General features: G+C 53.0%; 1 protein-coding gene and 1 pseudogene across 3 annotated transcripts in view; one reads left to right on the top strand and one right to left on the bottom strand.

Moving 5' to 3' along the window:
- The first annotated feature begins 431 nt into the window (after positions 1 to 431).
- Positions 432 to 986, top strand: LOC137761545 (large ribosomal subunit protein bL32m pseudogene; annotated as a pseudogene).
- An 18,563-nt stretch (positions 987 to 19,549) lies between these two features.
- Positions 19,550 to 23,135, bottom strand: part of TMCC2 (transmembrane and coiled-coil domain family 2) — a 35,775-nt gene continuing 32,189 nt past the window's right edge. For all 3 annotated transcript variants that reach the window (XM_068541574.1, XM_068541575.1, XM_068541576.1), the window contains 3 exons: positions 21,557 to 22,497; positions 20,213 to 20,348; positions 19,550 to 19,955 (listed from right to left, as the gene is read on the bottom strand). In XM_068541574.1, the coding sequence (XP_068397675.1) occupies positions 19,644 to 19,955; positions 20,213 to 20,348; positions 21,557 to 22,497 (1,389 nt within the window). In that variant the 3' untranslated portion in view covers positions 19,550 to 19,643. The remainder of the gene's footprint in view (positions 19,956 to 20,212; positions 20,349 to 21,556; positions 22,498 to 23,135) is intronic.

The following is a 23,135-nucleotide window of genomic DNA, read 5'->3' as shown; positions in this document are numbered from 1 at the left end:
CAGGACAAAGGGCTAGCTGAGGAGCCTGGGCATTTTTAAGAGGAGACTGGGGTTGGGGGGATACAGTTGTACACAAAACGGACAAAAATCTCTACCCTTATGGGGTTTCCATTCTAGTGGAGGAAGATAGACAAAGCAATAGATATAATAAATAGGTGAATTATATAGTATCTTAACAGGTCATAAGCATGAGGAGAATGGGAAGGGGACAGGGAATAACGTTTTAAATTGGGGTGATCAGAGAAGGACTCATCGAGAAGGTGGCATTTGTGCAAAGACCTGAAGGAGGGAGGTGCTAACCACATAGATATTTGGGGGAACAGTGTTCCAGGTGGAGGGAAGAGACAATAGAAATGCCTTAAGGTGGGAGCAGGTCAGGCAAGTTCTAAAACAGCCATTGTGGTTTTCGGGCGAGCAACGCGGCGCCTGCCATGCCGGTGGTGATGGTTCTGCCGTGGCCCGCAGCCCAGGGACTCCTCCGGAAATGTTGGGAGCAGCTGCAGCGGAAACTTCGGCAGAGCCGGCCAGGCTTTCCCGGTCTTCAATGGGGACCAGCATTAGCGGTCCAAGGTCCAGCTATACTTACAGAACCAGCAAATGATACCAATGGAAGTAAGGAGATTTCCAGCTTCTTGGAGAGCATCTTTTGGATGGCAGCTCCCCAAAACAGACGCAGCATTGAAGTTAACAGGTGTAGGAGAAGAAACCCTCATAAGCTTGTTAAAGTTAAGAACAATAGAGACATTTCTCCTGAATGTGGTCACCTGAAACAGAAACACGTCCTCTGTGGCTATTGCTATGAGAAGGTGTGTAAAGAGACAGCGGAAATCAGACGACAGATAGAGAAGCAAGAGGGAGGCCCTTTCAAGGCTCCTACCGTGGAGACCATGGTGCTGTACTTGGGGGAGACACCCTCCAAGCAAGATCAGGGCAAGAGGATCATTGAGAGAGAACGGAAGCGGCCATCCTGGTTCACCCAGAATTGACACCAAACATGTTTCGAGAGGATAACTTCACATAAGACGTTTCTCCTGAAAAAGAGGAAGATTCTTTGTTTTTATGTTGGTTGTGTGCTTGTTTTTAAATCATCAGCATAGCCTAAAACATTCTTTATAAGCAGTTAGTTTTTTGTGGGTAATTTGAAGAATGCATCAGGAGTAAAATCTGAAAATGTTTGTTTATGCAGAGGCTCAGTGGATTTATGTGTCTGTTTCTATTATACTATGAAGTTTTAGTAGACAGAATTTTCAGGACAGAAAAATAAAACCTAATTTAAAATTCGTAGCCAGAATTAATGCGTCTGGGCTCTGGTGTTGTTTGTTTGCCACTGGTTTTTCTTACAAGAATACTTACACAAATGCTTTTGTTTAAGTAACACCTGAAAATAGGTTATTTAAATTCTGGGTGTCGCTTTTTTAAGATGGTAGATGTAGCAGTAAGAAAAAGTTCGTTCTGTTTGGTTTTTTTTGTTTGTTTGTTTTAGCAAATTAAAATTGCCTTTGTGTGGCACTTTAAAAAAAAACAAAAACAAAAACAGCCATTGAGGCTGGAACAGAGTGAGTGAAGGAGAAAGTAGCAGAGAGAGGGTCAAGATAGGCAGCAGGGGTCGGGGAGTAGAGCACCTAGGGCCTTGTGAGCCATTACACAGGTTATGGTTTTTTTCTGAGTGAAATGGGGAGCCAGTGGGAAGTTTAGAGCAAAAGGAATGGCGTAATCTGACTAAGGATTTTTTTTGTTAATTCCTCTGGCTGCTTGTTGAGAATAGCCAGGGGGTGGGGGTGGCCTGAAGGACTTGAGGGATGGCGTGTCCACTATTCGAGAGGGGGAAAGGAAGGTTGCAGGTGGAGGGGGGTGGGGGAAGCCAGGGAGTGCTTCGACCTCCAGGGGCGATAAGAGGTATAAGGAGTCTGGAATTTGGGAAAGAGATGTGAGTTGGAGATAGAGATTTAGGAGTTGTTGCTAGGAAAGAATTTCTGCTTTGGGTGGAAAATCACCTTAGTTGATCTCTGAAGTCTCTGAGTTCTAAAGGTTCTAGGGTTTTATTGAATAGGAAAGCAGTTATTTGTATAGCCGATCAGTTGTTTGTGAAAGCTTGACAGCGGGGGAGGTGGGTGTTGCTGAGTTGGGAAGGCAGTTCTGTCTGTTTGGAAGACAACTTCCTCTCCTGAGGAAGACAACGGGGCTTCTCCCATCCTTGGAAGAAGGCTGGGGGGCAGGGTGGGGGGGGGGGAACAGTCCATTGTAGAACCGAGTCTTCCTGTGCGAGAGGGCTGTACTAAAAGACTTCTCAAGACCCTCCCGCTCTGAAACTTTACGACTGTGCATCTTCTAAGGCTTTTACAGATTTTACAAGAACATTGGAAATGTCACCCTTGGGCCAGGGCTCTGCCTCTGACACTGGCAGAGGGGATGGGAGTTGCCTTGTACAACCCAGGCCCCAAAGAACAAGCCAGCTCCCGGATTCCCAGTTCTCTTCCTGTGTTTCAGAGCTTCCTGCTTCAGATCACTGGGGAGCTTGAGCGCAGCCCACAGGGGCCTGGGAATCTGCATTTTTGACAAGCCTGGTGAGTGGCTCTGATGACACCAAAGTTTGAGAACTGACTCCAGGTGAGAGCCTTAACTTACCTCTACAGAGCTGCTGCCTTTAGAGGAATTTTATGCCACTGGGCACACAGCTTCTCTCTGGGATACAAACCTCTCTTTCTCCCTCTCTCACTCTTATTCTGCCTCCTTTTGGCTCTAAAATCCTCCCCTCGCTGATTGTTTCTCAGAAGAATTCCCCATTGCTTTTCAGGCTCTTCCCTCCTCACTCCAGCCACCAGTCCTCTCCCCCAGCTAATCCCACCTTCTCAATTTCACCTTTTCCCCTCTGGGGGCATTTAGGTCAAGTTGGGGGAATGAGTCATCCTAGGGTTGGGGAGGGGGCTTTAAGTCCATAAACGGGCAAAAACTCTGATTTCAGGTCTCAGTCTCTAGGAAAGAGCCAATTTCTCCCCCACTGTCCCCCCCCCCAAAGGAATTCCCCAGAGAAAAGGAAGGCGTTGGGAGACGTGTTGACCAATGAAATTTTAGAAACAGCAGTTTTTTAGGAGATAGGAGACTGACTCAGCTTCCCTGATAAACAGACAGTGCCGGCCAGGATTTTCCCAGCCCAAGAGGCCAAAATCCCATTTCCGGGTGGAAACGAGGGCCCAGCCAGCACCACCGCCTCCCTACTCCTCACTGCTTTCCCCTCCTAGGAGAATGCAGCTCCAGGCGGCGCTGACCTGGGCTCTGGACAGCACAGGCACTCAGCTATCCCAGCAGGGCTGACCACATGCCTCACCCAGACCCCGGGGAAAGGGTGCAGTGACCTTTTAAATTTCCCCGGCTGGATTCTGAATCACCCTCCAGCCTGGCCTGCAGTGTCTTCCTGATCCTTGGCTGTGCCCATCAAGCAGGTGGGCCCCTGGTTGGTAGCAGGCCAGCCGCTGGCATGGAGCCCCCCTCTGCTAAGGGACCCCTGGCTTGCTCTGCCTCCCAGCCCAGTGCCCAGTTCTCTGTGAACGGAAAAGCCGTTGGCCAGGTGGCACCTGGGGAGAGCTGGCTGTCTCCTCCTCAGAGCCTCACACAGTGGCCAGGTCTCCCTTGAGACCCTTTCACAATTCAGGGTCTGGGCCTCACGTGGCTGCTCAGAAACCTTGCTTGCAACAGGCCCAGGAGACTAGGGGGCAGACTCACAAAGCTCCAGGAGATGAACAGACCCAGCCAGAATGTCAATTGTTGATTTATAATGAAAAATATAACTGCTGCGAAACCAACCAGACACTCGGGTTTGCTGATGAGCACATTCGCTGTCTGTTGGCCATTTCACACGAGGGGAAGCCGAGATTCAGTGGGAAGGTTACTCGGGGAGCACGGGAGCTGGGCAGGGAACGCTGTGACCATGAACGGTCTTCGTGGAGTACCAGCCTCTCAGCCAGGCCGCACCAGGTGGCCGTGTTCAGGACGCGCTTCCCCAGTACAGCTCTGGAGGACATCCCACACATGTATTTGTTGCCCCAGAGACAAGCTCCTGGCTTAGCACGTTCCTCCTTTAGGCAGAACACAGTGCAGTCACTTAGAGAGCCCCTTTCACAGCACACTCACACCAGTCCTGTTGCCCCAAGGATTAAACTGGATGACTCATGAATGTGCTTTGTAAGCAACGCCTCCCCAAAGAAACTAAGGAGTGGGAGAAGGTACTCAATAAATGTTTAACAAAGGGCCTCCACCTGCTCTCCCGGCCCCAGCCCCTTAGAAATGGGACTCTGAAAGTTGAATCAGTGAAAAGCCATCCCCTAATAAACCCATCCATGTGTATTGAGACCTTACTTTGTTCTAGGTGCTGTGGAAAATACAGAAGCAATAAAGGCATGGTTCCCCCCCTCAAGGAATTTGTATATAATAAAGTTGAAGCTATAAAATAACACCTACAGGATGATTGTGAACAGCCCAGAGGTGAGTGTGCCAAGGGTGTATGTCTGGTACAAAAAATGTGTAGGACACTCATGTTCCATTGGACTGGGTTGTAATGGGACCACTTGTGTGGACGAGGGATGGACCACTGGCTGTTTTGGGTCCCCACTCTTTTGTCACTAGATTGGTCAGTAAAGGAATAAGCCCCCCACTAAATAAAGTCTCTAGGTGTCTAGGCCCCAAGGCAGGGTCTCACTTGAGTCCATTCAGTTGAAATGTGAGGGCCCAGCCGTCCTTCCTCACAACCACTAGCCGTGGCAGGAAATGAGAGAGAGGGTCAGAATGAGCAGATGAACACCAGGGAGGGACGGGGGAGTAAGGTGGTCAGCTCCCTCCTTGCCAGCCATGGTTGGGGCCGGTTGGGGCAGCGAGGACATTGGTTCTTTGACCCTGTCCCCAGGAGCCCATCCATTATTTTCTCCCTGCTTGGAGGAGTTTACCTTCTTTAGAGCCTCTCAGAGCCTCAAGATGAGGCAGAATTGTAACTCTCTCTCTGACTCAGCTTGGTCCACTTCATAACTTGTGTGCCACCCCTAGGTCCCTTGGGTCCGAGTCTTTCTAGACCCATTTTTTTTCATCCCTGCTAAGGCACTAGGCAAGATCCGGCCTCAGCCACCTCCCACCCCGACTACCTATCTCAGAAATAAGAACCAGCTTGGAATCACATTAAATTATGTGTGCAGTGTGTCATACCCACCCCAAATCAATGTCAGGGGCAAGGTTGCTGCTACTGATCGCCACTGAAGTCTCTGGTGTTGCTCTAGTGCACCAGCTCTCAAAGTGTGGTCAGGGACCCCTGGGGGTTCCCCAAGTCCTTTCAGAGGAAAACAAGGTCAAAACTGTTTTCATCATAATATGAAAACATCATTTGCCTTTTTACTTTCATTCTCTCATGAGTGCACAGTGGAATTTTCCAGAAGCTTCATGGTGTGTGATATTATAACAGACCGGATGCTGAAGGAGACATAAGAATCCAACTCTGCACAGCAATGTGAACATACTTAATACAATCAAACTACACACTTAAAACAGTTCGGATGGTAAATTTTATGTTATGTATTTTGTTACCACAATTAAATTTTTTAATTTTAAAGAAAAGAATCTGTCTCTTTTTCATTAAGCCAAACATTAAAAACATTTGCAAAAAATGTAGAACAATGCCACTCTTCTCACTATTTTTTTTGTTTTGGAAAATATAGCAAGTTTTTGTAAAAAATGTTTTGTGTATGTAAATGTGTAATGAGTTATTACTGTCACTTTTTTAAACTTATTTTAAAATAAATTAATAAATATTTTTTAATTTATGTTTTAATTTCTAATATGATAAACATCAGTTTACCCATATAAATGCTCTTTGAGTGTCCTCAATAAGTTTTTAGAGTATAAAGGGATCCTGAGACCAAAACATTTAATAACTGCTGCTCTACTGAGAAGGAATACAGCAGGTAGGGTTGCCAGATAAAATACAGGATTCCCAGTTAAATTTGAATTTCACATAAACAACGAATAATTTTTTAGTGTAATATTACCTAAAACATGCTGAACTAAAAAATTATTTGTTGTTTATGTGAAATTCAAATTTAAATGGGTATTCTGTATTTTTATTTGCTAAATCTGGCAACCCTGACAGCGGGAAAGATTTAGGTTAGACTGAGAACTTGAGTCAGATGTTGGGATTCTGACCCAGGAAAGGATGGAGAATTTCTGACAACTTTGAGAAAAACGAATGGGTCTGCGGGCCCTAAATGCTGAGGGCTGGGGGTTACAGCCAGGAGGGGGCGCGGGGACAAAGGGTCTTCCCTGAGCTGGGCCCGAGACTCACTCCAAGAAACCCAGGCAGCTGGAGGATGAGCAAAAGCAGTGGAAAGTGAGACCCAACGTTGGGAGGACTGAGGTCTCCAGAGGATGTCAAAAACATGAGGCAGTGAGGTCATTCGGCCCCCCTGACCTCTGCTAAAAATAGTTGTGGTTGCCATAGGGGTGAGAGCTGTCAGGAAGCCAGGGGTGAATCTCCATGTCTGGTTGGGGCTGTGCAGAGATATAGCTGGGGCGGTTGGGCCGTCAGGCCAGGTGGCAGGAAACCTAAGACACACGTTTGGGGCTAGAAACAACAGAGACAAAGAACTAGTCTTAGGAGCAGCCCAGGGGAGAAGGGCCCACACCTCCAGCTAGAATGGAGGCCAATGACAGGTCCCTCCTCCCATCAGCATAGGGAAGCTCTAAGAAGCTCTTTCCTTTAAGAGAGGCAGGGGTGCCCCAGAAATGAGACTAGGAGGGAGGTTTTGGTGCTTTTTTAAAAAATTATTTTATTTTTTTGCCTTCAACATGTATTTAGCATTACTCTATACTTGGCATTGTACCCAGCCCTGAGGATTCTGAATTGAATAAATGTGGTTCCCACCCTCCAGAGTCCGGTGGAGGAGAAAGATGCATAAAACCAACACAAATTTATGAACCCTTTTTGATAAGAGTTAATGATCAAAGGCCCGAGCAGCAACCCACCCACTGCACACCAGGCCCCTCCCTTTAGCAACCCCCAGCCCCAGCCCGGGCTGCAAACCAGCTGAGGGTGGAGAACCACCCAGATGCCTGCAGAGCAACACGCCAAGTTCCAGACCCTTTCTCTGCCCACACATCTCTGCCAACTGTTTGGAGCAAAGGAAAATAACCCGGTTTGGGGAAAGACATAAAAATGACAGTATTCTTTCTTGATCCTTCTCCCTCGCCACATCCCAGCCTGGGAAAACCTGTTAGATGCTTCTTGAGAGGGTTTCTAAAGGCCATTATTGGCTTCCAGTTAAAGTGGGTGAGTGTGTGTATTGAGGCGGGCTGGCTTTCGTTGACCATGGAGGTTTGGGACCCAGTTCGAAGTCACAGAACAAGTAGAGACAAAAGACAGTCAGTCATTTCTGGTGTCTAGAGCTTACTGAACAAACATAGATTGAGCCCCTATTGCCAGGGACCAGGGTGGGATGTTGAGTCCAGAGCTCCAGCCTGCTAGGGGCAACCGTCATTACACAGGACATTGGGGAAAGCTTCATGGAGGGAGTGAGCTGAGTGTTGCAGGCTGAGGAGTTTTCTGAGTCAAGTAGAGGGGTTTTTAAGGAGAAAGAATTCCTTGCAGACTTAAACACTGACCTCAAACAGTCAAGTCTGGTGCCTGTACGTAAACCTCATTCACTCAGATGTGCTCCAATATCCTGACTGCCACCCCCTCTCCAGCCCCATTTTATCCTCGGATATGCCCCTGCCAAGTAAGGTGTCTGCTGTCGAGGGAGAGGCAGGGTCCAGGGGCTCTTTTTCTGTCCCCCGGGTTCCTGGGGTTCAGGCTCCAGGCCTGGTTTCTGCCCTTGTCTCTCCTCTCTCACAAGCTGCAGCCTGGTAGCTTGGCCCCTCACTGCTGTGCCACGAGGGAGGCTGTTAGAAGCACAGCTCAGCACGGGGGCAGGTTGGGTGTGTCTCTCTGGAGCAGCAGCAGGAGCCCGCTGGGCACGGTCAGGAACGGTCAGGACCAATCTCCCCTGAGGCCAAGGGCAGCCATTTCTCTGTTGTGTCTTCCCCACGGTCGGACAGACTGTGTTGGCTCCTCTGAGGCCCCATGTGAGAAGGAGAGTGTTGGCTCTGCCCAGATTGGCTGTGTGACCTTGGTCAAGTCAGTGGACGTTGACCTCCTATTTGTTCAAGTATAATCTGTACTCTAAGGTCTGTCCGAGGCAATATGTGTGAACACACTTTGTGAGCTGTAAAGCACAGCACTGGTGTGAAAGGCTGTTACTTTGTGGGAGTCCTGAGCACTCATGCTTAGAACAGGGAGGCTGTCTCAGAGTTTACTTTTCAGGCATCATCTTCCAGATGGGGATTCCTAACCTGGGGTCCCGATGTTCTGCAGGGAGTCCTGGTGGCATTTGTAGGTTTTTTGAGAAGGTACGTTTTCTGGGAAGGTGATGCAGAGCTTTTCATCAGACCCTCAAGAGAGTGGACAAGTGAAGACCTGTTGAGAGCCACTGCCTGAGCCTTGGGCTTCATCCCTGGGGGTCATCTGCCAGGGAACCCCGACCCAGGAAGGCCGAGGGGCCTCCGAATCGTTGGAGGCAACAGTCACGCAGGCTGAGTGACCTATGTGTACCCACTCAACAAGGACATGTCTAAACAGCCACATGAGTCCAAAATCGCCAAGGAGGTGTTTGCTGAGCCCAAGTTCAATGCAGGCCAGCAAGACAATAGAGCTCACGGGATCTATATCATGCCAAAGTCTAGGAGGTGATTGTTCTGTACTGTTCTCTATGTTGGCCTGATTTTGACTGGAATGCCAAGTCCCATTCTAGATACCATGTTACTATAAGAGTGCAGATAAATGGAAATATTTCCAGGGGACACAGGCCAAGCTGTCAAAATGTCTTGAAACCAGTCTTAGGAGGAATGACTAAAAGAACTGAGGGTATTTGGCTCAGAGCAAAGAATTACAGAGTAGATGGAGACTGCGAGTGGACATTAAATTCTTGAAGTGCTGTCTAGTGGATTCTATAGGGAGGCAGATAGTAACTCAGTAAAAGGAAATATTTTCTAACAGCGAGCTTCATGGGGTGGTTGGACTGGAACTCCCCACTACCCCACATATTTGGTCTTTTGGAAGGGAATAAATTACAGGGTCTAAGCTCTATCCCAGAAGAGGAGGAAGAAGAGACAATGACCATTCCTCCCGTGGGACTCAGGGAGAATGGGTGTTGCCTTGTAGAGGGGAGAAGGGGCAGGGCAGGGAACAGCAAGCCAGATCTGGGCCCCTGTGGCCTCTGCCTGCTTTCACAAAGGAGTCTTCTCTGACTGCCTGGATCATCTGTGGTCGAATCCCTTCCTCCATGGACCCTGCTGTCTTGCACACAGCGGGGGGGAGGGCTGGGTGAGGAGAGAGGAAGCTGATGGCCAGAAAGGCTGGTCTCCAGCCCCCTTGAAAGACAGGATGGGCTGTCCTAGGCAGGCCAGAGGGGTGGGGATGGGAAGATGGCTCACTGGTGAATCACCCATGGCCACTGTCTGCTCCTGCTCCCTCTGGGGAGGGTTGCTGGGGGAGACAAACCTCTGGCCAGCTGGGCCGATGAGGACAGGTTTCCCACTCCTGTCCTCACAGCTCTTGGGGCCCTCCTGGCCCACCACCCAGCAGGGGAGGGCCTGTGAGTTGGCCTTGGATGGATGTTGAGGGGAGTTCGTCCAACCCCGCTCACCCTTCACGAAGGATGGGGTTCCCACAGAGGAGCCCAGAGACGTGGTCTGCAGGGGAAGCTGCCGGGCCCTGTCTGGCACAGCCGAGGAATCTGGCAGGCGTGCCCCCTCTCTAGTGACCTCACCTGAGCCTGCCAGGCACACCCTCCCTGCCACACCCTTCCTAAATCTCCTTCCAAACCTGCCCTCACCCAGCAGGCCTGTCGAGCACCGCGCCCCACCTCAGGGCCCCAGGGGAGCCTAGGGAGAGTGAGGTAACTGCGGGTCAGCCCCTCACCAGGGCCTGGTCTGGTCTGAGGCGCAGGGCTGGCCTCCTGCCTCCAGTCGAGTCTGGGTCCCTGATGACTTCTGGGGTTGGAGGTCACAGAAGTGCAAAATGACAGACTGTCAGGGTTGTTATATATATGGAGAAACTGAGGTCTGCAGAGAGCAGACACAAGCAGCAGGACACCCAGTCTGCAGTGGGAAGCTGGGGGACCGCGTGACAGGGGACTGCTGCCCTCCTGGCTCCGGCAGGCCTCTGACTTGGGAAAAGTCTGAGGTTTAGAGCCACCTGACAGTTCTCCTGCTGCCTCCCTTGCTTCTTTGCTTTTTTGGACCCATATAAAGGTGTTCTGGAGGGTAGGAGCAAGGTTAAGAAAGGGATGGCCCTGTGGGGTCAGAAGCGTGGGCTTTGGAGCCAGACAGACATAGGTTAGAACCCTGGTTCCTGCCACCTCCTGCCAGCAGGACCTCGAGAAGTACCTAGGTCTCGCTGAGCCTCAGTTTTCTCATCTGCAAAATGATAATAATTACTATCTCGAAATGCAGAATGTGTTACATCTATTATCTCATTTAACTCTCACAGCAAACAGTTTGAGGTAGATATTATCTCCAACCTTCAGATGAGAAAACTGAGGCTCAGATACATCGTGCAGGATCTCGGGAATCCTGATGAGTGGTAGAGCTGGGACATAACCTGTGACTCTGCGCTCTGGACCACTCTGCTATTCTGCCATGGCCTCCGAGGATGGCTGGGAGAAATAACTGGGGTGAGGTAACAAGATATAGCGCCCCTTCCCCAGGACCTGATGAGGTGTCGCAGGGAGCAGGGCTGGGTGAGGGAAGAGGAGAGAGGGGCTTCTGGGTCCAAAGCAGAGGCCACTGCGAGGGTCCCGGGCCTGTGGCACTTCAGGTTAGTGGAAGGGGAGGGACCGGAAGTCTTCTCGAAGGTGGATGAGGGCAGAGCCAGTGAAATAGAGATTCTGTGGTTAAAGCAGCCCCTCAGTGTTGCTGAGACCGTGGGGCTGAGGGAAAGGCAGACTCAGGAGGAACACGTGCCAAGCTGCTGACAGGGCTTTCCCCTGCGGAGGGACAACATTTTTACTCTCCAGCCCCCATATTGTTTGCATTTTTTACACCGACTGTGCATTATTTGAATTTTCTTTTAAAGGAAAAATAAGGGCTAGAAAGATGTATGTCAAATGCTAATAGTGGGTGGAGGGCATCATCTGTGACTGAAGTTCCCTCAAATTTTCTACGACAAACATGTATTAATCATTCTCAGGAAATATTATTTAAATGAGATTATACATGTCAAGTGTCTGGAACAGCACTTCTGCCATGATGGAAATGCGTTCCATCTGTGCTGTCCAGTACGGCAGACACCAGCCACACGTAGCTCCTGAGCACTTGAAATGTAGCTAGTGCAGCCGAGGAAATGAATTTTTAATTTTATTGAATTTTAATTAACTTACATTTAATTTTAAGTAGGCCTGGCCTTTGAGGGTTCAATAAGACAGACTGTGGATGATGATGCCGGGCTTTATTTATTTATTTTGGCCGCGCCACGCGGCTTTCGGGATCTCAGTTCCCCGACTAGGGATTGACTGAACCTGGGCTGCGGCAGTGAAAGCCTGGAATCCTAACCACTAGGCCACCAGGGAACTCCTGATGCTGACCTCTAGAAGAAAGTTTGCTGCCCTGTCACCATCTGAGCCCTTCCTGATGAGTGCCCTCTTCCCTGCCCTCTCTTTCCTCCTCGGCTTCAGAGCTTCCTCTACCTTCCTCTACTGCCTCCCCCTCAGCCACCTTACCTTCCTTCTCCGACCCTGTACAGAGCACAGGGGTTCCTCGGCCAAACCCCTCCAGGTGTGCTTGCCGTGATGTGCACAGCTGCAGGTGAGAGCCCAGGCTCAGCACCGCCTCACTGTGGCAATCTCAAGCAAGTCACCACCTCTATCTGGGCCTCACTTTCCTCATATGTATAATGGGAGTCTTGGCCAGAGATTCCATAAAGGCCTCATGGCCCTTCACCTAGCTGCTGAGGTCACAGGCTGGGATCACTGGGCATGGCCAGGGGTACTGGGCACTGCTGAGCAAGAGAGACTTGAGGTGACAGAAAGGACTGTCTGGCTGGAAGGCTTATGAGGTGCTGGGATGGGCGAAAAATGTGTGATGAAAGATGTGTCATCGAGGGAAGAGAACTTTGCTAATCCAGCTCCCCTCCAGCAGCTAGCTGCTCTTTCTTAGATCATAACTTCGTTTTAGCAGTTACCAAGCTCCGTTGTCTTTTTTTTTTTTTTTTTTTTTTTTTTTATTTATTTTCGGCTGCATTGTGTCTTCGTTGCTGCCCGCGGGCTTTTCTCTAGTTGCGGTGAGCGGGGGCCACACCCTGCTGCAGGGCGCGGGCTTCTCATTGCGGTGGCCTCTCTTGTTGCGGAGCACGGGCTCTAGGCACGCGGGCTTCAGCAGTTGTGGCACTCGGGCTCAGTAGTTGTGTCTCGCGGGCTCTAGAGCACAGGCTCGGTAGCCGTGGCGCATGGGCTTTGTTGCTCCGCGGCATGTGGGATCCTCCCAGACCAGGGCTCGAACCCGTGTCCCCTGCATTGGCAGGCAGACTCTCAACCACTGAGCCACCAGGGAAGCCCTCCGTTGTCATTTTTTTACCTCTGTCTTCCTGGATAGATTTTGAGATGTTTGAAGAGAAAGAGTTTGTCTAGTTCACCTCAGTATCCTCCATCTCTTACATAAAACATGTTCATGTAGGTTTGATGAACAGATGAATAAATTGTTCCTTTGGATCCTCCCTAGGCTTTTCCCTCTGGGGTTGGCATTAAGCTCTGTGGCTCAAAAGACATAGCCTTGGGAAAAAATAGAAAGTCAATGGAATTTGTAGAAAATTTTTTTTCCCTTTCTGCCTCCTTGAAAATGTTTTTTCTTCAACCTCTCAAACCCTAACCTTGTCTTTCTCTGGCAGAGTAAAGAAAGTGTTCAGTGGGATAAACGAATTCATACTAAGGTGTGAATGGCTCAAGGTTTACCCCTCGTAGGGGCACCTGCGTTTGTACATGTAACAAGCAACGCTTAGCCTACCTGTGGGTGTCAGGCTTCAGCTACAGCTGCGGTGGCGTTGTCAGCAAGCCTGCGTTTGTCCTGGGGCAGCCATTCACCTGCTGTGTCCATGAGTAAGTTCCCCTCATCTTTCTGAGACTCGGTTTGCTATCCGTAAGTGGAGTCTCATGTCACCTCTCTAGCTACCCACTAGGGTTATGGTGGAGATAAAATGAATCCATGTACACAAAAAGCATTGTTAGCTGTGAGGCCTTGGATAGGAAAAGGGATTGATGTTGCGATGACTTTGGGCCGGGGTGGGGGAGGGGTCTCCCCACACCCTCAAAATCATACCTGAGCAGACCACGGCTGTGCGTAGAAGTCACCTCCCTTTTAATCTCACAGCTGCCAAGTGGAGAAGAGAACCCTGGCATTCTCTCATCTTTTGCCCTGCTCCCAGGGAAAGGTGAGAGGGAGGCCAGGAGACCCTTTGGAGCCAAACTTGCTCTCCGACTCACCTCCAGATGCCCTCCCCACAACCTGGGCGTCCAGCAGTGAGGACTCCCCACGGTTAGAACACCGGTCCCGACTCCTCTGTCTGCGTGCATTCCTGCTCACAGACCTCACCCAAACCAAGCCTCCTCTCCACCACACCGGGAGCCTGCCCTTGAGTCTGCTTCACAGAGATACTTCCTGGATTTCCCAGAAACTCACTAGCTTTGTCAATCTCTCCATCCTAAATTCTCCATTTGTGTGGAGGTGGGGACCCTAAAGCCCAGAGAGGTTGCATGACCGTCTCAGTATCACACAGCATAGTTGAGTGTTAGCCCCCAAGTCCCTAGACTTCCGGATGGTCCCAGATCTTCCTGAGGAGAATGCTCACCCTTTCCCTTCTCTCCCCAAACTCCCCTCACCTTCCCTTTCTCTTTCAAGCACCAACACCCCTCTGAAACCCCCAAGTCCCATAAGTTCTGGAGTGGGGGTTCCCTTCCCCTCTTCCCTCTCCCTCTCACTGGAGTGGCCTTAGAAGCCCCTTCCCCAGGTATCCTGCCCTCTGGGGTGTAGGCTGGGCAGTACTGATGCCTGAAACACCGCATATCCCTTCAAACCATGTAACGATGCCTCTGTCTCACCTGCAAGCCCAGAACCTGACCAAAACTATCTGCTTGGGACACTCTCCCTTCTTGCCTCTTGCCCATCCTTCAGTGCTCTGAGAAACCTCCCCAAAGGTCCCTATCAGAGTGGAGCTCTCCCTCCCTGGACTTCCCACCCCATCCCCTGCTGCAGCATTTATCTCTTCCTGCCTCTGTGTTAGAGGGCTGTGTGTGTGTGTGTGTGTGTGTGTGTGTGTGTCCCCGTGTGTGTGTGTGTATGTGTGTCCCCACTAGGCTGTGAGCTCCATGAGGGCATGGACCATGTCTTACTTTTCTTTGTGTCTGAGTGCCTGGCACAGAGCAGGTGTTCAAAACTGCATTTCTTGAATTTCATTGAACCTAAAGCTAGTGGTTTGGGTTACAGGCTACCTGGACTACAGGCTGCCCATCTCTGATGACAGCTCCAAGACCAGCAGAGAAGGAAATGCAGAGGAAGGAATGGGACCCCTGGTCAGCCCCTTCCTCCTCAGCATCCACGCTGCCATCGCTCAGGTCTTCCCATCCTTGGCCTGGCTTGGCCCTGCCTGGCTGAGAAGATGAGGAGGGGACCAGCCAGAGACATATAACAGGTCTGTGCTGGTGACTTGTCTCTTGCATGAGTTTATTTAATGCCCAATTTCGTGGAAAATCTTCTCCTCCTCACCTCCACCTCAACTCTGGGTGCTTGGGGCTGGGCTCAGGTAGAAAAAGAACAAAGGGACCCAAGAGAGTGGTACAGAGAGAACTCAGCCTTCCTGTAGGAGCCCAGAGATCAGAGCGCCCAAACCAGCTGGAGACCCAGATCTTTCTAAAGGATTTACTTTAGTCTTCTCTTCAGTGAGCTGAAATCGCTACAAGAATAACCAGAGTAAGGCAATTAAAGGACCTTTAGGCTGGGAGGTTGGCCGGCAGCAGGGTCCAGGCACCCAGAGCTTGTGGAATCTCCTCCGGGTGCTTTTGGAAGCAGAGCCAACTTGGTGGGTGGCTGCCTGGGGGCAGGGGCATGGCCGAGGTGGTCTATTGAGCACCACTGGGCCCCTCATCTTGACAGTTAGACTTTGGAGGGCGGAGGAACCAAAGACAGGGATCGGCTACCGGGGAGGGAGGGCTCTTCTGCGAGGACCCGAGTGTGGGAAGCAGTGCCGCCGTCACCGACCTAGACTGTCCTTCTAGCTAGCTGGGTGACTCAGGTCCTGCTGGCAGGTCTGGATGTGCTGGGACAAGTCCCAGCCTTCCCTCCCTCTCCACCTCTGTCCCCGCACGCGTGGTGGAGGCCGAGCCTCCTCCTTCCAGCTCCACTGGGGGGTTGGCTACAAGCCTTCAGCCTGAGGGGCCACTGCCAGCCACTTTCTCAAGCCCTGCCCCAGGCCTGGCCCCGAGCAGGTCAGAGCCCTCTGTGGGGACCCCAGATGGCCCCGCAGCATCCTGACAGTTGTCTCCCTTAGGGAGAGAGATCTGGGAACCTGGGGTGCAGGCACCCATATTTGACATCTCTTCCGAGCCTCACGAATGCCCTGCCACTTGGGCAGCCCAGGCATCCTTATTTCGACGAGGAGATGGAAGCCTGCAACCTCACAGCCAGCGCTGAGTGGCTGAGCCTCCACTCGAACCTGGGCCTGCTGATGCTGATCCCTGAGCACACACCTGGGCCCGTGGTCTGGAGGAGGCTGGGCCCCAAGCACTGATATACTCACAGGACCCGGGTGGAGGCAGCCGGCCTGGGCCAGGCAGGCCTCATCCAGTCCTGTCTCAAGCTGGGGCCTGACTCCCTGGGACTGGACCGGCTTTGTCTGCAAGTCCTAGAGGAAAGGTGTCTGGAATAAGCAGGCTCTCAGCTCACAGGGAAGGGGAGCTGTGAGGGCCTCTACTGAGCCTTCAGGAGTTGGAGGCCAAGACCTCCTCAGTCACCCTCAGCCTTGCTCGTTTCTGTAGGGTCTGCCTTAGACGTCTCTGAGCAGTTCTGCACTTGAACATCCCCTTGGCTTCAGGAAGGAGGAGGAGTCATAACTTGCCTTGGTTAGTCCCTTATTACATTCTAGGCACCAGGCTAAGGTGTGACACGCAGAATGTCCTCTCTCCTGCACCCCAAACCTGTGAGCCAGATGCTATTTGCTTTCCTATGGGCAGAGGAGGAGGCTAATCTGAGACTGGAACCTTGTCTGAGGTGAGTGGCAGCGCTGGGACTGGAGCCCAGCGCTGCAGGCTCCAAAGCCCAGGCTCTTACATTGGAAACCAGACCTCACTTAAGGGCCCTGTCACTGACGGGGGCCTGCCACGTGGATCCATCCAGGCGTCCCGGCTAAAGCTCCCCTCCTCTCCCACCCTGTGGCCCCAGGTCTTTCCTCCTTTGCCTCCCCATCTCCCCAGAATCACCCTTGAGTCACCTGGAGGTGCGGGGGTCAGGTCACTGCCCTCTGCCCCGTGCCATCTGAAGGCTTTGGTGTGGGCCCAGGCTGCACCTGCTGCAGCGCCACCGTTTCCACGAGGCTGGCAGGGAGCACCAGCTCTGCACGGGCACAGCAAACATGGCACAGCAAATACGCCGGCTCCAGGCCAGCCAGCTGCCCGCCAAGTGCTGCTGGAGCACTACCGCACCAAGCAGAGATGAGTTCTCAGCTGCCCCCAGCCAGGGCCACTGAGGCTGCGGGAGTGTGCTGGCCTGGCTGGGCCCTCTGAACCCCAGGTGTGGGGCTGGGACCTGCAGGACGGACCCCCTGGGAGAAAGCCTGCCCGTTGGTCCTGCAGTCTGAAGGAGGGTGGTCCCCTGCAGAGGCCACCCTGACTCAGTGTCTCACCCTGTGACCCCTGGTGGGAGGGGCAGGCAGGTCCAGATTGGAGCAATTTGTCCCCTTTTTACAGAGTGGAGAGAGGCTCAGACATAAACAAGGAATGGCAGTGACTGTCAGAGGAATGAAACGCAACTCCTAGTCGGGGCCTGGGCTTAGCGAGAAGCCCCTTGTCACAAAGAGGCAAATATAGGGTCTGCCTGTTCCATCCTTTTTTGCAGAAGATGGCTCTGTAGCCGGGGCTGATGTTCCCCTCTCCTAGGGCTGTTCGTTTACTTTGCAGCCTCAGGATCAGCTGAGAATGTCATCCCCCAGCCTCCCTCTTCCCTCCTCCCTTTCAGTGTGGACTGTGGCTGGCAGTGACATTTAAGAACCAATGCAGGGAAGGCACCTGACCTTGGGGAGGAATGTGGGAAATGTCTGCAGCCTGGAGCAGCCACCCCCCACCTGGGGCCCAGGAATGTGGGCTCCTGGCCCAGAGCCCGTGGCCCCCAAGGGAGGTGTGCGTGTGGTTGAAAGAAATGGGGGGTGCAGGGCCCAGGAGTGACATTGTTGGAAGGCCCTGTAAGGTCACCTGGTGAAACTCCTACCCGGTTATAGAGGGTGAAGATGAACCATCAATGCTGCCCTCCTGCCAGCGCCAGCACAGCACCTTCTCTGATCCAGTTAAGGGCACAGTCCCTGACTCCTAAAGTCCCCTAAAGCCCAAGGTCATGGATACACCTGTAACTTGACTTCTCAGACCTACAGAACCACAGAATGTCAGAGCCCTTTGAAATTAGCAGCTACTGCATCCATCCATATTACAGATGTAGAAACTGAGGCCCAGAGAGATGGGAATTGACCACAGGTGCACTAATTATGGGCCAGGGGTCTGGGGTAGGTGCTTTCCCTACAGCCCTCCTGCCTTCATGAACTGGGGGCATCTCCTTCTCGCAGTAGGGAGACTCAGGTGGGCCCACTGAGCTCCCACAGGGTTCCTGCTGGGAATCCAGTGCCTTCTGTGGGTGCCCTCAACTGTCAGGGGTGGGAAATACAGGACCAGAGCAGACACTGAGGGCCTGGCCTCTATGCTCAAGGCAGGTGATCTCTGCTCTGGCTGGACAGAATTGAAAGGCCAAGCTAACGCCAACAGATGCTCGTCTTTGGAGCTGAACCCTAAGAAAGTGCTGAATAAGGACTCTGCTGCCCTCCTGTGGCCATACCTGGGCATGACTGCTGTCATCGAGGCCTCCAGCTGCTTATGTTCTCCAAACTAAGGAAATCTCTCCCAATTCCCCTCCTCCTAGAAAGCACTCCAGCGGGGCTGGATGGGGTGGACATCATCTCACCTCCGTATCACCCAGGCCAGAGCTTTGGCTGTGAAAAGCAAATGGGAAGGGTGGATGATGCTTTGTTCAATGTCAGATCCTGGAGGATGAAGGCCGCAGGCCAACAGGTGAGGTCCAGTCTGTGTTACCCAGAATGCTTGAGTGTTGGGAGAGACTCGGTGGTTTCCATGGAAACAGCCTAATCAACCAACGCTAGACGGGATGGTTTGAAAACTTAGAGGATATTTATTTCTCGGGAAGGTCCACAACAGCTGGCAGGCACTGCCCTCCCCTGTTCCAGGGGATTTCTCTCCTTTTCCGAGAAATCCCCTCTTTTCTTGGAAGTGCGCTTGGGGAGGCTGGGATGTGAAGAGAAACCATACACAACACTCCAGAGCCTTAAAAAAAGGAAAGCGACAGACAACCTCCCCCACACAAATACACACATACAGAATAAACAGACGTATAAAAAGAGGCTGAGGCTCTGCTTGGGAGAGTGGGGCTGGGCGGCTCTGCCCCACTTCCCCCAGCCAGGAGTCTCCAGATCTAAATGGCATGGAAGTGCCTGACAGCCAAGCAGCAGCCCTGGCTTCAGAGAGAGGACCGGGGAGAGAGGTGGGGCGGGGGGGGAACCTCTCCCTGGAGCTCAGGGGGATAAGGGACAAAGGAACAAATAAATAAATAAATAAACAGAACCCTAAGAGTTTGGGCTGAGGCTCGGGACCCCTGGGGCCTCTTTCCCTGAAAAGAGCAGATCCAGGGACAGGCAGAAAGAATAACAGGGAACACACAAATCCAAAGCCACACCCAACTGGCCTCCAGAGCCTGCATCCTTCAGATCCCAGAAGGGCCCAACCCAGAACCCAGCCTCAACCCAGCTCTGGAGGAGGGAGGGGTGAGCTGGGGAGCTTCCCCAGGGCCAGTGGAAACTCTTGCCTTCATCCTGACCATCTCCACAAAGAGGAAGCCGGAGCTGCCTCCAGCATGGGCTGTTCCCTAGGAAAGCCAAGGCATGGCCCTCTCCTGCCCCTCTTCTCATTGGCCTTCCTCACCCATGGCATCTGCATCAGCTGGGAGGAGCCCTTGTGTGACTGTAAATAATCAAAACAGTCCATCCGGGTGTCCTCTGCTCCATTTGGCCACCGACGCCCCCACCACCTCCAGCCAGGGCTACACTTACGGCTCCCTTCAGGCCAACAGGGAGGAGGCACTGGACAGAAGAAGCAAGGACAGAGAAGGGGGCAGAAGTTGCTGGAATGGACAGTTTGGGCAGGAAGCCAAACTGGACACATGAAGAAGTCCGAGGACTTGGGAGTCCCAGGGTTCCCCCGGAGAAGCATGGCCAGCGGGGGGCTGGGGAGAGCACGGGGTCGGGACAGGCCGGCCGCTCAGCTGGGCAGTAGCACGTGCTGCAGGAGGTAGGTGAGGGAGTCCCAGTGCTTCCAGAGGAGGAAGAGGACGAGGACCAGGAGGGCGGTGCTGGTGATGCGCAGGCGGGTCTTCATGAGGGGTGTGATGAAGTTGGCGAGAGTGGACACGAACACCAGCAGCACGGCCATGAGCGCCAGGATCACGTTGATGAACTTGCCCAGCAGCGCCCGTGCGTTGGCGTTCTCCACACCCTCCAGCTGCACCACCTGTTGCTGTTGCTGCTGCAGCTCCAGCTTGGTGACCCGGGTCAGGCAAGACTCCACAGCCTCCTGCAGGGACACAGGGGTGGGTGCATTGGAGGTCAGGGCGGGCAGACCCCCAGCCTAAACCCTACCTGCCCCTCAGAGGAGGTGACAATGCTGTGCCCCCTCCGAAGGCCAGGCAGGGTAGAGGGTGATCAGCTGCAGCTAGGGGCCCGAGTTCTTTAATGATGACTATTTGGGGAGGCTGGTGGGAAGTGGAAGTCTTGATTAAGGGGAAGGGGCGGAACCAGCCCACTCCCAGATTCCTCTTGAGGCTGCTGTACCTGGATGTCCCGGGCCCTTTCGTAGGACTGGTAGGCCACCTTCTCCTCCATGCTGGCCAGCTCCTGCTTCAGGTTGGTCATCTCATTCTGGTGAAGCTCGGTCAGGTCGTTGAGCTGCTCCTCCAGCCGCTCATACCTGGCAGAGGGAGAAGGTATGACACCAGTCCCAGCTCCCCAAGCCTCTTGTCTCCCCCCAGGATCAATTTCACTCATTCTCAACAATGACTCAACCCACCCCAGGTGTCCAGCCCTGTCCAATTTTAACAGCAACAATAATGAAAGCTACTACGTACACAGCACTTCTTATATGCAGGCTCTGGGCTAGGCACTTTAGCCACATTATCTCATAGGATCCTCCCCACAAACCTTCAAGATAAGTACTAGTGTCATCCCCATTTTACAGATGAGAAGACTGAGGCATAGAGAGGTTGAGGAACTTGCCTGAGATCACAGAGCTCATGAATGGAGGAGTCAGGGACTGACTGACGTCAACAACCTCGGCCCTTAAGCCCTGGGCTAATAGGCTCTCCTGGGTACCAGGGACACAGGGATATAGAGACACAATCCCTGCTCTGAAGGCACAAAATATCAGAAGAGGACTACTATGTGGGGGCGGGGGGGTAGTTAGTTTTCAGGCAGGTTTCCCCCTCAATTTTCCAAACCTTCTTCACATATATGAAGAAGAAAAAGTGCTAACTAAAGAAAAGGTCCCTAAGAATCCCGAGGAGCAAGTGCCAAATGCCACACGAGAGGCGCAGAGCAAAAGCAGAGCAGACAGAAGGAAAGGAGGGGACAGGCTGACTCAGGACCCTCGGCTGGATGTTCACATGGACCATGCCAGACACCTACATACAGTGACTTTACAGGTTTGGACTCAATCCTCACAAACCCTATGAACAGGGATTCACGTTATTCCCACTTCACAGATGAGGACACCGGGTACGGAGAGTATTAAGAACTTTGTTCAAGGTGAAGAGTAAATAGTAGAGCTGGGATCTGAACCCAGGTAACCTGGCTCCAGAGTCAGTGCTCTTAGCCAGAGTCTCTCCAGATAAGAGGCCATGTAGCTGGCTCCTGCCTCGGTTTCCCCTTTTGTACAACAACCATGTAATCATCAAGTAGGGATGCTCAAAGCTCCTGAGACAGGCAGAGCCTTCCTTCCACAGGCCCCATAATCCTAACTTCCAGCTGCCCTGGAAGCTGGTGGAAGGGTCCTCGGAGCCTCTTCCTGGCCCCTTCCAGCAGCCCAGGACCCTTCTAGATGCTCCCCCGTCTGCTGCTACCACCAAGTGTGAAAGCCGGTGCTCGGCCCCTCTCCCCAGGGGTGGGCCGGGCGGCACACACCTGTAGCGCTCCTCCTGCAGGCACTGGGTCATGTAGGTGTAGTCCCTCTGCAGCTGAGCCTTCAGGTCCTCCATCGAGTCCTCCAGGTGGGACTGGCCCTCCTTGATCTCCCGCAGCTCTTCCAGCACAGCATCCAGGTTTCCGGGGGCTCCGTACAGCATGTTTGACTTGGGGCTCCCCAGCGCCGCAGCGGGCCCGGCCCCCGAGTTGCTGCCCGCCCCGGCCGAGCTGGCGCTGGCGCTGGAGCACTCATCGTCGCTGCCGTACTTGGGGCTGGACACGAGCGTGGCACTGCCGCTCAGCGCCCGGGCCGCCTCCTCAGGGGGCCCGTCGTCCAGAGGGTCCTTCAGGTGGGCGATGTTGTCAGCGCTGCCAAACTTGTTCCGGATGAGGCTGGCGAACTCCCGGGGCTTGGACACCACGGCGGTGTGGGTGGCCTGTGAGAGGCCCGAGAGGCTGCCCTTCACGCCCTCCACCACGCCACCCCCAAAGCCGCTGATGCCGGCGCGCATGTTGGCGCCCACGTCCTTCAGGCCCTGCTGCATGTCCCGCAGCACATCCTTGGGCTGCCGCGAAGGCCCATTCTGCTCGATCTCCTTCAGGCGCCGGCGGTAGTGCTCCAGCTTCTTGTGCAGCTGGGCGATGGTCTGGGCCGACTTCTGGTTCTTCTTCTCGAACACCTGCTTGATGCGGGACACCTGCTGCTTGTCGGCGTTGTTGGCGAGCTTCAGGTACTCCGCCACATTGTCGTCCCGCGCCTCCTGCTCGATCTTGATCTGCTCTGTGATCTTCAGGATCTTCTGGTGCAGGTGGTCGATGGCGGCCTTGGTCCGCTGGGGGTCCGGGGCCCCGTCCGGCACGTCCAGGCTGATGGGGCCATCGGTGTCACCATGGCCAGGGCCGCCAGGGAGGCTCAGGGCCACGAGGTCCCCCTTGTCGACCTGGGGAAGAAGGCAAGCAGAAGAAGCGTAAGTCAATCAGGAAACCAAGGGAGGGGGCCCACAGGAGTCTCTTGTGTGTCCCTGGACAACTCTGGACTTGGTTTCACTGCCTGGAAAACGGATGCAGGATGAACAGGAAACTTTAAGGGTCCGAAAGAATAACGGCAATGACAACAGTATTCCCTCACAGCTGCCATTTAGGAAGGGCTTGCACATCTGCTATTTACCCAATCCCCACAACAAGCCTAAAATGCAGTCTAGGCAGACCTGCTCCTCCTTTGGCCCAGAGAGTTCAAGCACGTTGCTCAGGGACAAACAGCTTCAGGAAGACAGAACTGGCAGCCCAGAACTCTTTTTGCCCCATCACATGGACCAAGCAGGTCTGAGGCTTCACTGCAGTCACGGGGTTATTTCTCAGGGATGAGACACACTGTCCCTCTGGACTCAGCCCTCCATAAGGCTCCTGCCTGGAGCAGGCCTCTCCCTCAGAGCTGACCAGAGCCTACACTCGGGCCCCATGCAGGCACAGGAAGCACTCCCCTGCACCCTCCCCACCTGGGCTTCCCCAGTGCAGCTCAGCGGGCCACCTGCCTCAGCGGACACCTCTCCCAGCCCTGCCCTTACCTTCCAGCTCCCTG

This window comes from Eschrichtius robustus, chromosome 3 (genome assembly GCF_028021215.1).
Source record: "Eschrichtius robustus isolate mEscRob2 chromosome 3, mEscRob2.pri, whole genome shotgun sequence".
NCBI classification, from domain to species: Eukaryota; Metazoa; Chordata; class Mammalia; order Artiodactyla; family Eschrichtiidae; genus Eschrichtius; species Eschrichtius robustus.
The sequence above is the reverse complement of the archived record's forward strand: the minus strand, read 5'-3'. Positions and strand labels throughout refer to the sequence as shown.